This window comes from Condylura cristata, unplaced genomic scaffold (genome assembly GCF_000260355.1).
Source record: "Condylura cristata isolate star-nosed mole 26May11 unplaced genomic scaffold, ConCri1.0 scaffold00010, whole genome shotgun sequence".
In the NCBI taxonomy this organism is placed as follows: domain Eukaryota; kingdom Metazoa; phylum Chordata; class Mammalia; order Eulipotyphla; family Talpidae; genus Condylura; species Condylura cristata.
In genome coordinates this window covers 58,086,449-58,099,162 of record NW_004567111.1, presented here as the reverse complement: position 1 = coordinate 58,099,162, position 12,714 = coordinate 58,086,449, and the positions used below count along the sequence as shown (strand labels likewise).

General features: G+C 42.2%; 2 protein-coding genes across 2 annotated transcripts in view; one reads left to right on the top strand and one right to left on the bottom strand.

Moving 5' to 3' along the window:
• Positions 1 to 7,562, bottom strand: part of PSPC1 (paraspeckle component 1) — a 61,345-nt gene extending 53,783 nt beyond the window's left edge. The window contains exon 1 of the mRNA XM_004680271.1: positions 6,958 to 7,562. Within this exon, the coding sequence (XP_004680328.1) occupies positions 6,958 to 7,323 (366 nt within the window). The 5' untranslated portion in view covers positions 7,324 to 7,562. The remainder of the gene's footprint in view (positions 1 to 6,957) is intronic.
• A 2,462-nt stretch (positions 7,563 to 10,024) lies between these two features.
• On the top strand, positions 10,025 to 10,233 carry RPS28 (ribosomal protein S28). Its single transcript, XM_012723204.1, is given in 2 exon segments — positions 10,025 to 10,208; positions 10,211 to 10,233. Coding segments are annotated over 2 exon segments (207 nt in total).
• The last annotated feature ends 2,481 nt before the right edge of the window (positions 10,234 to 12,714 follow it).

Below are 12,714 nucleotides of genomic sequence, written 5' to 3'. Positions count from 1 at the left end.
TCTGGCCTACACACTAGTTCTTAAGAGTTTAGCTTTTTTTTTTTTTTTAATTTTTGTCTCAACTGCTGTCATTTTCCTTAACCTAGCATTTTTTTTTTTTTAATTTCTGTATTTATGCATACAAGAACAGCAGTACAGGCCAGGGGTATGGGTGGGGTGTGTGTGTGAAAGGATTCACCGGAGACAGAATGGGGAGCAGAACAGGGGAACAACAGACAGGTCAAGAAAGATCTGCCCCACCAGTAGTGGGGGATCTAAGAGGATCTAACTAACTGCTACAGTGGCTTCAAATAGCTTCACAGTGCTGCAATTTAACCCGTTGCACCACCAGTGAGGGACCAGGAATTGAGTCTTGAATTAAAATACTGTTTGGTATGATAGGGAATGGGAAGGACTGGGAGATTATTATCCCCTTCATGAGAGGATAATAATATTCTATAACTTGATAGAATTTTTAGCTTAACATGTATGCATTTGTCTGGAATCATTAATTCATTCATTCATTAATCAGTATTGTGTGTGTATGTGTGTGTGTGTATGTAAAAACAATCTAAAATGAGCGTACTCTAGTTACTGTAAGAATGCAAGAATGTTTTTCATGGACTGGTGAACAGAATGAATAGATAAATGAAAAAACATATACAGCAAAATTTAATTACAGAATCTGCAATAACAAAATGCTTGGGAGTATGGAGACAGATAAAGCCTGATCAGGACCTTGTAAAAGTTAAAGAGTATTTCAAAAGTGCGCCTTCTTTTCAGTCAGATATAGTCAAATGTCACATACATTTTTACCCCCCCAGGGAAACCAAGAAATCTTTTTTGTTAAAGCAAACAGCTTTTACTTTATTTTAATTTTTAAAGACATATTTATTTATACATACAAGAACTGGAATACAGGTCAGAGGCGTGGGGGTGCAGAATGAAAGGATTCACCAGGCAGACTGACTGAAGTATATTACTGAGGGAAGCCACAGACAAGAGAGAGACAAGAGAGGAGTGGTCTGCTGTCCCACATATGTTAGCTCCTTGGCCAGAGACTGAAGTTGTGCTACAGTGGCTGCAGATAGCTTCATAGTGCTGAGCTTTAACCCCTTGTGCAACCAGGGAAGGTCCCCCTCCCAAACAATTTTTATTTTTACTATTGGCAATGAACTGAATTTTTAATACTTTTTTTGAGCAAATATGATGCTTACACTGTGTCAAGACATTTTCAACGTCATAATCCTTTTTCAAAGGATTATGGTTTTTTTTTTTTAAAGATTGGTTTATTTTATGCATACAGCACTGGGGGACAAGCCAGAGGTGCAGGAGTGATGAGGATTCACCAGAGTGGGGAGCGGAACAGGTTGACTGACTAAAATACACTGCTGAGGGGAGCGACAGGGGAGACAGGAGCGGTACGCTGCGCCATGTAGGTCACGTCCCTGCCCGGGGATAGAACTCTTGCCGCAGTGGCTGTGGATAGCTTCACAGTGCTGTACTTTTTAACCCATTGTACCACCAGGGTGGGCTCACTCTTCATGGTTTTAAGTGTTCTAAATCCATATTTGTCAATCACAGAACTATTGATATTACCAGTAATATAGTTTTGAGGGGTGAAGACGGGTTGTTCTGTGCACTGTAGCTTGTATACCAATAGAAAAACTCCACATTTTTGCCAAAAACTTCTCCAGACATTATGAAAGTCATCTGGAAAGCAAACCACCTCATTTGAGAACTGCTGCTCTGTGTGTGTATTGTTTCTGTACTTCAATTAAATTTATAAAATCAGTTTATACATTTGATGCAAAACCAAAGATTTCTTTACATCATACCTCAGAATAATATCAGTTTGTTACTGAGAAACTACTATATGCCAGCCATTCATTACTATATTATCTGCATTATCTTTCATTTTCTTTACCACCCATCTCATGAGGTGGGTTTTGCATTACCTCCACTGGAAGTGTGGGTAAATGTCTTGGAGACACTGAATAACTTGCCCAAAGTCACAAAGCAAATGTTGATATGAATCTATCCATATTTCATAATCTCCTCCCAATACACCATAATCCTGCCTCCCAACGCTGAAAATGTATCCCCTGCATTATTGGGCACATGAAAGAGTAAAACAGTAAGTTCTGAACTGAAAAGAATTTTAGAAATTAAAAAAAGAAAGTGAGTAGCTCAAGATAGAAACTGCTGTAACCTGGGTTTCATGCTTTCCACTGACCCCTTTCCAAATGCTCTTTCTGGAGCACAGCTTTTCTTTCATTATTTGCTAATTATTTAAAAGTCCCCACTTCATTAGTACTAGGTTAATAAAAAGAAATCCACTGAGGATAAATGGAAATCACCTTCAAGTTGTTCAGTAACACCTAGCTTCATACTGTGAAACACAGTATGGTTGGTATTGAGAATCTAATAACATAAAAACATGTTGAAGATATATTAGCTCACTGAGAACCTTTAAAAAAAGATACATTAGCTGAAAACTCAACTCAAAATAAAATATGGTTTGATTTTTTTTTTAAAAGATTTATTTATTTTTTCATACAGAACTGGGGTACAGGCCAGAGATGCGGAGGGTGAGAGGATTCACCAGAGACAGAGTGGGGAGCAGCACAGGCAGATCGACAAAGTACACTGCTGAGGGGAGCAGCGGGCGGGTCAGGAGAGGTCTGCCACACCGTGTGGTCTCCTCCGGGGCAGGCGGGAATCGAACTCATGCAGAAGTGGCTTTAGCTTCTCAGTGCAGTGCTTTAACCCGCTGCGCCACCAGGGAGGGCCAATATGGTTTGATTTTTGAGGGGAAAAATAACATAAAGGTTAACAATGATATGTTTACTGGTAAGAGTCTAAGGGCAGGGAAGATCTTTTGATAATGTTAAAATTATAATTTGAGCAAATCCTCCTAAAATAATAGAGGACTTCAAACTATATGCAGAGTACATTTGCAGTGTTTTCTCCATTACTTGAGTCTTCTACCAAAAAAAAAGCACAGGGGAAGAGGCTTAGTCTCTGATGATGAATAAAAGTAAATTCAGTTCCCTTTTAATTTCTTAATTAGAATACTAGCACTCAAATTTCAGAGGGCTGGTTAAAAACCAGATTGTGGGCCTCGCTGGTGGCCTAGGGGATAAGCACTTATTACCTGGAGAAATTCAATCCCCGCCATGGCACACAGACTTCTGTCTCACCTACTATTCCCCTTAGCATTTATTTCAGTCGATCCACCTGTTTTGCTCCCCACTCTGTCTCTGGTGAATCCTCTTACCCCCTGCACCTCTGACCCACACCACAGTTTTTTTATTCATAATTTTTAAAATTTATTTATGCATACAAGAACTAGAGGTGCAGGGGACCAGAGACAGAGTAGAGAATAGAATAAGTATACTGACTGAAACACACTACTGAGATGAACAGGGGGTACATCAGAAGAGGTCTGCTGTGCCATGTGGGTCACCTCCTTGACCAAGGATCAAACTCATGCTTCAGTAGCTGAAGATAGCTTCATAGTGCTGCACTTTAACCCCTTGAGCCACCAGGGAGACCCCCATATCATTTTTTTTAAAGATTTATTTCTACATAACGAAAACTAGAGTACAGGCCAGAGGTATAGGAGTGTGGGGAGTTAGAGAATTCACCAGAGACAGAGTGGCAAACAAGACACTTAGGTTGACTGAAATATACTTAGAGGAAGAGCTGCAATGGCTGAAGATAGTTTCATAGTGCTGAGACTTAACCCTCTGCACCACCAGGGAGGCCCTGAACCTATCCCATTTTAAAAATTTTCTCACCTCACCCACTGGAAAAGTTGAAGTACTAGTCTAAGAAAATTTATTTGCATTTCATAAGTTAAGTGAAGTAAAAATAATACCTAGAAACTTAAATCAGATAAAACTATATAGCACTGTATTAGTTACTACAACCACTACAAATAAAAGTAACTAAACCAATACTTATCTTCAAGTCTAGTATACACTATATGACTTTCTAAAATAAAAAATATATATAACAATGCTTTTAAGTTTATCTGTTAGTCACAGAGCTCATATTAAACTATAAAATAAAGGCAAATTCTGAAAACTAAATTTTAATTTGTGACAAATTTAAATTTAACCCTTCTACACAAAGACTTACTTAGTGTGACAGGTTTGGAGAGGCAAAAGTGAAAGGAGCAAACACAAGCAACAATTCCTCTCACCTTCCCATTTTGTTAACAGGGTGGTCCCCAGGAAAAGGGAAGATTCCAGGTTCCCTGTCCTACCAAAAAGGAGAGTGGGGTTGAGCAGGGAGAAGGATCTAGAGAGGAGAATGAAGAGGAAGGAGGTAGGATGGAGAGCCAGGAGATTTGAGGGGAGGGACATGTTGCAGAGAGACATGTGAAGAAGCAGCTCTTGTTTCTTTGTCCTGGACTGGGCGAAACACACATGGATGAGAAACTCATAGGGAGGTTGACAATGGCAGCGTTTATCTTGGTTTTGATTTTGTCCTTCTCCTCCCAGACTTGTCTGGCCATTTCTAACCCTTTTCTATGGGTCCCCACCAGAAGGTGCTTTAGACTTGTGGCGGGCTTTCAGGTCTTGCTTTGGGCCAATCCCTTTTGGGTGGACTTTTACCTACGAGGGGAGGAGTAACTTTAGGAGCTTGAATGAGAAACTATATTCTTTGTCTTTTCTATATAGCACACTAATTGCACTGAAGTTCCTTTCCATCGAGGATCTTATGTTTTGTCTTGGTGCAACGGACAACAGAACCTATTTAGAGTAGGAAGGTTCGGGGAAAGGGATGGCCCTTTCCCTGTCCTTAACAATTTCATAATCCAAGAGTTTTAAGGAAAAACAACAAACTGTACTGTACAATAAAGTAGCCATTTAGGCACAAGTGACTGAATTTGTAAGAAAAATAAAAATTGAGGCTCTCCATGGTGGTGCAGCAGGTTAAAGCACAGCACTATGAAGCTATCAGCAGCATGAGTTTGATTCCCAGCCAGGAAGCTGACCCACCCTGCACTACAGACCTCTCCTGACCCGCCCACTGCTCCCCTCAGCAGTGATTTCAGTCGATCTTGCCACTCTGTTCTGCTTGCCACTGTCACTGGTGTATCCTCTCACCACCTGCGCACCTCTGGCCTGTTCTTATATACATTTTTTTTTACTGAAAATTCAATTCCTGAGCCACATTCAACATTTCAAGGTCCAACATTTAAGGGACTTGTGCCTACTATCTGGGACATAGATACACACATTTCCACCAATGCAGCACTAACACAGTACACTAAAGGAAGCAAGAACTGTTATTAAAGCTTTAAAGCTAGGAAGGGGGAAAAATAGACAGGGAAAGCATTTTTCTGAGTCAATAAAATGTTTCAGGTGTCTTTTTCAGGCTTCCAAAGCTCAAGGAACAGGCAGCCCAACTATTCTTCCTTCATTAAGTCAATTTCAGAATAAACTAAGATAGCCTCAGAAGTTAAAGATAATGAAAATGGTCCTTTTTGGAAGATCTACTGAAAGTTATCTGTAATACTATTATAAAAATTTATCTTCCTTTAAGATAATTTTTGAGCTTACATTAGAAAAAAAGTTTACGGGCCCTCCCTGGTGGCCCAAGAGTATAGCACAACACTATGAAGCTATTGCAGCCAGAGCCGCACCAGTTCAATCCCTGCCAGGCCCACATGACTGGCAGGCCTCTCCTGAGCCGTCCCCTGCTCCTCTCAGCAGTGTACTTGTCTATCGCCTGTTCTGCTCCCCACTCTGTCTTTGGTGAATCCTCTCACCGCCCCTGCACCTCTGTCTGGCCTGTACCCAAGTTCTGTATGCATAAATAGATAAGTCTTTTTAAAAAATGAGTTTACCAAATGACAGGCTGTTTCACAATGTCCCAAAAATAGTTAAATGAATCTTTTATTCTCAAAATGTCCTACATACTTATTTGGCGTTTTAATAAAATTTGTATCTCATTAATCTGTAAAGATGTATTCTTTACTTGAAGCCATTCAAATGTTGAAATACTGTGATAGCTTCATTTAGTTTACAGTTTTCTCAACATATTAAAATTTTGCCTTGTCCACTCATGTCGGGGACCCAATTTTGAAATCTAAAATGTCAATAAAAAGCTCCTGAAAACTGCAGCAAGGGTAAAAACAGAGTCAGACTAGGAAAACACACTCACACACACACACACACACACAAATCCGTTTTGTTAAAAAAAAAAAGTCCCCTTCGAAAACACGAGTCACAACAATGCAGTGTAACTGGCGCAGCTGACACTCCCCCCAGAGCACAGGGAAAGCCTAAAGAAGCAGGTGGTTTGTCCTTAATAATAAACACTCATTTTCAAGTTCTTTTAAAAACAAAGGCCCAAAATTTACGCGTTATTGGGAAAGATGTACTATTCTTGTGTTGATGTGAGTAAAATATAAAAACCCATAATTCATCCTTCCCTCCAAAAAACGTGGAACCCTAGAGCAGTAGTCTGGGAGGCGGAATACACACTGGACACAAAACTCAGTGTCGCCCCCCACCGCAGAGCTCAGGAAGCCGCGTGGAGGTGAGCAGGGCCGCGGGTCACGCGGAACGCGCGTGGTGTGCAGAAAGCCGGACACCATCCGGTCGCTCCGTCCGAGTGGGCGTGGGGGGAGTCCTCACGCGCAGGGAGCTTCTGGCAGGGCCAACGTCCACGTTTCCAATTTGTAGCAGTCGGCTTCCCTCACCACACGACGGGAGCCCAAAAGCTGCCGCGACCGCGACAAGCCGAACAGAACCCCGGCCCCGGCCGCCCCAACCACCCCGAAGCCCGCTCTCCGGGGCACTCGCCCGCGCTGCCTCGCCAGAGCGAGACGACCAGCTCCGCGGAGGCGGGCCGGGCCCGGGGTGCAGCGACCCTCGCCCGCCAGCGGCCATCGGGACAAGCGCTTCCCGCCCGCGCCGCGGCGCCCGCCCCGGCCCGGACCTGGAGGCCCACACTCACCAGGCGGATGAAACCGAAGCCGCGGTCCCGGTTGATGAAGACCTCGCTGGGCTCGCCGTAGCGCTCGAAGAGCCTTTTGAAGTCCTCCTCGGTGATGTCCGTGGGCAGGTTCCCCACGAAGAGGCGGCAGCGCTGAGTGTACGTCTTCTCGCCCGGCTTGAGGAAGCTCTTGATGTCTATAGTAAAGCCCATCTCCTCGTCCGGGTGGTCCTCCGGGGGCGCGGGGACGACCGGCGCAGACTCCCCGGCCAGCGACAGCGCCATGGCTCCCGCCGGCTCGCTGTCGCCCACCGCGGACTCAAGAGCACGCAGGCGGGCCGGGTTTTTCTCGATGCGTACTTGCTTCAGGTTTCCTCTAAGCATCATCTTACCGAATTCGTTTCGGTAACTAATGGGACCCTAAGCTAGTATCTATGTGCCGAGCTATATACCGCTGGAAAGGAAATGAGAAAGTAGAGAAGACAGGTCACCGAGCCACCAGCGCCGCCACACCAGACTCACGACCGCGACGACTGCACGCTCAAAATGGCGCCGCCGCCAGCCGCAGTTAGACGCGAAAAAGTAGCCTGCAAACCCCGCCCCTCTGAAAAGGCCCGGGCTGGAACCAACGCGCGTGCGCTTCTGAGGAGCCAACGGCCCCTCCCTAGCACGCGCAAGCGCACTAGGTAGCAAGCGTTATCCTATCCTACTCCTGAGTTCAGAAAGATGCAGTTTCCCAGCCCCGTTTTAACAACAGGGACGCTTGATTCCTCTAATGGAGAAAATTGTGTGATGTAGGTAGCAGTGTGTGCAAATACATGGTTTGGGGGAATATCCATTTAGTTAAATATCTAGCTCAATTTTCAATTACTACAGAAAGGTGCAAACTTGAAAATGTTATTCATAGCGTTTTGTGACAAGAGGCTTCCAATATGGCCCTCCCTGGTGGCACAGCTGTTAAGGGAAGGGCTGGGACGCAGCACTACACTGGCCTTTGCCACTTCAGTACCAGTTCCCTCTACTGCCCCGGAGGTGACCCACGTGGCACAGCAGACTTCTCCTGACCCACCCGCTGCTCCTCTCAGCACTGTACTTCCTCTATCCCCCTGTTCTGCTCCCCACTGTCTTTGGTGAGTCCTCTCACCACCCGTGCACCTCTGGCCTGTATCCTAGTCCTAGTTCGTATGCATAAAAGATAATTCCAGTAGCTGAAATAATGAAAGTAATTGTTTCTTCTCATTTCAAGAGTAAGGCGTTCATTATATTTCCTAATAAAATAATCCAATTCTATAAAAAGATTGTGCTGTTGATCTCAGAGAAGGACTCCATGAAAGTGGTATTAACAACCTGACCACAAACTCCCAGGAACCATAGTCTACAAAGGTCAACAAACATTTTTTGTAAAGGTCCAAATATTTAAGATTTGCAAGCACAGGGTGTCTACCAAACTACTCAATTTAGCCCAAATTTCTTGCACACATGAATGTCAAAATGAAATTAATTCACACTGCAAAAAAAAAAAAAAACAGTTTCTCATGTCCTTAAACTTATACTTACTTAATTAGATCAACAATCCCTTTCTTGTTATCCTAGTCAAACTCGTGTTCAAACAAAAACCTATATGTAAATGTTTATAAGGCTGTATTTATAATTTATAATCAATAAACACTGGAAAAGACACCGCAATGTCATGTTCAACTAGTGAATGGACAAAACAGCACTATCCAGCTATCCTCCAACCACTGAAACTTGAGTTCCATCTCCAGCCAGGGAGGTAACCCACAGGGCAGAAGCAGACCTCTCCTGTCTTACCCCCTGCTCCCCACAGCAGTATATTTCAGTACATCTACCTACTTTGATCCCGACTCTGTCTCTAATGATCCTCTCACCCCCGTACCTCTAGTCTATACCCCAGTTCTTGTATGCATAAATAAAATTTTAAAATAAATCTTTTTTTAAAAAAGAAATAAACTATGACTCAACAACTTGACTCAAAAAGCTACATGGTGGAAGATTAACAAAATGTATAGAACGTGTGCCAGTGGTTGCCAGGAGCTAGGCAGATAGGAAGGTAGGAAGGGGCTTGACTATATAAAAATTTCTCAAATGACAGAATATATCTGGATCATGGTGGTAGCTACACAATAATATGTTTTTGTTAAAATTACTAAGCAGGGGCCTCCCTGGTGGCACAAGAGGTTAAGTCTCAGCACTATGAAGCTAATCCATCTCTCCTGTCTCCCCCTCTGCTCCCCTCAGCGTGTATCTCCGTAAGTTTGCCTGTTCTGCTCCCCACTATGTCTCTGGTGAATCCTCTCACCAGCCCACTTCTCTGGCCTACACCCCAGCTTTTGTATGCATAGATAAATAAAAAGAAATGTTAAAAAATAAATAAAACTACTAAGTATGTGGAACTACACTAAAAGGGTCAATGTTCTTTTATTAAAATTACAACTTTTAAAAAATGTTTAATTAACCAAAAATAAAAACACATTTCAGGACTAAACCTTGTTTACCTCAATTACCTTCAAATTCTAACCAACCAGTTTCAAATTCCCTTTCAGCGCTCTGTTCCTCCTCAATCACACAATTCTCCCCAACCCTCTCTGTTGCTCAAATCCTTCTATGATGTGGAATCTTATGCTCTGTCACTGGCATATACCCTTATCCTTAGTTGTTTGGTTCATTTTTATCTCTCTCTGAACATCCTTTTCTGCTTTAATCACAATATAGTTTCCCACTGAGGCATGCTTCCCCAGCAGCCCTTTCTAGAAGTGTATGCAATTTTCCCCTACATCCCTTGTCTCACTGACCTTGAGAATGTGATACACACCTCTATTCCTTACAATTGAAGACCATTTGTCCTCTCTACTTTGACAAAATTCACAACTGCAAAAAATTCATGGTAACAAGTACTCCCTCTTCCTGCCTATTTCCCCTCTCTTTTTCATCTCCCCCTTTCTGTCCTACAATGACTTTCCAATCTTTAAATTTAATACCATAATATTAAACAGGACCTTAGCTCCTAGCTGTTTCTCTCCTTAATTTTCCATACATCTCTCTGCTGGACCGCCACCGCGCCGCCATCATGGATACAAGCCTCATGCAGCCCATCAAGCTTGCTAGGGTCACCAAAGTATTGGGCAGTACTGGCTCGCAGGGACAGGGCACGCAGGTTCGCGTGGAACTCATGACCGACATGAGCCGCTCAGTCATCCGCAACGTGAATGGCCCTGTTCATGAGGGTGACATGTTCACCCTTTTGGAGTCAGAACAGAAGCTAGGAGGTTGCGCTGAACTTGGTGCTGGGTCCTGGATGATGTCTGGGTCAATCACCTGCCCCGCCCCCCACGTGGACAAGAACCAGTCTACCCACTATCAATAAAGCGTTTATAATGGATATTGTCAATTTTTATTTATTTCATTGAAACAAAAGGTACAATAAGAATAAAATTGCCTCTTTCTATATATTCAAATCTATTAATATAATAACCTAAATAGCTATGTACACTATCTTCCTTTCTATTACAGTGAATTGTGAATGATCACCTCTAAGAACAACTCAAAGTACTGTACTTTGCATCTGTAATTTAATCTCTTTACCAATTGACCAATATTTCTTGATATGTACTGAACTGTTCTTGTCTGCAAAAGAAACAGCTAATATAACCTCCATCTTTAAAAAAAAAAAAAAAGAGAGAGAGAGAGAGAGAGAGGCATTCTGGTGGCCTAAGGATTAAGTCTCAGCACTACTACTTCGATGGCCTGAGTTCCATCCCCGTCCAGGGAGCTAGCCACTCCCCTTAGTAGTGTATTTTCAGTACAACTGCCTGTTTTTGCTCCCCTACTCTGTCTCCAGTGATTCCTCTCACCTTCTGCACCTCTGCCCTGCACCCCAGATCTATGCAAAAACAAATAAAATCGTTTTAAAAATAAATAATAAAAAGGAAAGAAAAATTTTAAATCTTCCTAAGTCACATACCCATTAACAACCTATTTAAAAATATTTACTTTATTTAATTTATACAAGAACTGGGGTACAGGTCAGAGATTTGGGGGTGGGGGTGACATGAGAAGATTCACCATAGATGGAATGGGGAGCAGAACAGGAAGATCTACTAAAATACACTGCTGAAAGATATAAAATCAGCACACAAAAGTCAGAGGCCTTCCTATACACAAACAACAAATCAGAAGAAGAGGAAATTTTTTAAAAATCCCTTTTCAATTAAAATCAAAAGAATCATCCTGGGATGATTCTAACCTATGATAATAAACCTAACAAAAGAGGTAAAAGACCTATACAAAGAAAACTATAAAACACTGTTAAAAGAAATACAAGAAGACAAAGAAATGAAAAGATATTCTCTGCTCATGGGTCAGAAGAATTAATATCATCAAAATGGTCATCCTACCAAAAGCAATATACAGATTTAACACTACCCCAATAAAGTCTCAATGACATTCTTCAAAGATATAGAACAAGTATGCAAATGGAATCACAAAAGATCTCGAATAGCCAAAACTCTCATGACTAAAAATAAAGAGAAAGGAGGCATCATAATCCCAGACTTCAAGCCATACAACAGAGCCATAATAATCAAAACTGCATGGTACTGGAACAAGAACAGACACCCAGACCAGTGGATTCAAATAGAAAATAGAAAACCTAGATAATAACCCCACAGGTTTATGGGCAGCTAATCTTTAACAAAGGAGCAAAAGAGATACAATGGAACAAAGAAAGTTTGTTCAAAAAATGATGCTGGGAAAACTGGGATGCTACATGCAAAAACAAGAAACTAGATCACTACTCGCATCATACACAAAAAACAACTCGAAGTGGATTAAAGACTTAGACATAAGAACAGAAACCATAAAATTCCTGGAAGCAAAGATGGGTGAAACACTACTAGTCATACACTTCAGTAATATCTTTGAAGATACAGCACCCGACTCAACGATAATGAAGGAAAGGATAAACAGATGGGACTACATCAAGTTAAAGAGCTTCTGTACAGCAAAAAAGATGTTACAAAAAACAAACAGACTGGGAAAAAATTTTCTCACACAAACTATCAGTAAAGGATTGATCACAAAGATATACAAAGAACTGATGAAACACAACAAAAATAAACAACTTCATCAAAAAATGGGCAGAAGAGCTAAAAAAGACACCTCTCCAAAGAGGAAATGTAGATGGTCAACAAACATATGAAAAAATGTTCAACATCATTTGTAATAAGGCAGATGCAAATTAAAACCAGAATGAATTACCACCTCACCCCAGTGAGAATGGCAAATCCTAAAAGAACTAGCAACAACAAATGTTGGTGAGGATGTGGAGAAAAAGGAACTCTCCTGCACTGCTGGTGGGAATGCAAACTAGTACAACCACTATGGAAAACTGTTTGGAGGTTCCTCAAACTGCTAAACATTGAGCTTCCATAGGACCCCCAATTCCACTCCTTGGTATCCTCTCAAGAGACACAGAAACACTGATTCAAAAAGACACCTGTACTTCCATGTTTATTGTTGCTTTATTTACAATAGAAAAGACATGGAATCAACCCAAATGCCCAAAAGCAGATTACTGGATTAAAAAGATGCAGTACACAGGGCCCTCCCTGGTGGCGCAGCTGGTTAAAGCACAGCACTAAGAAGCTAAAGCCAGGTCCGCATGAATTCAATTCCTGCCTGCCCCGGAGGTGATCACATGGCATGGCAGATCTCTCCTGACCTGCCCGCTGCTCCCCTCTGCAGTGTACTTCCTCTATC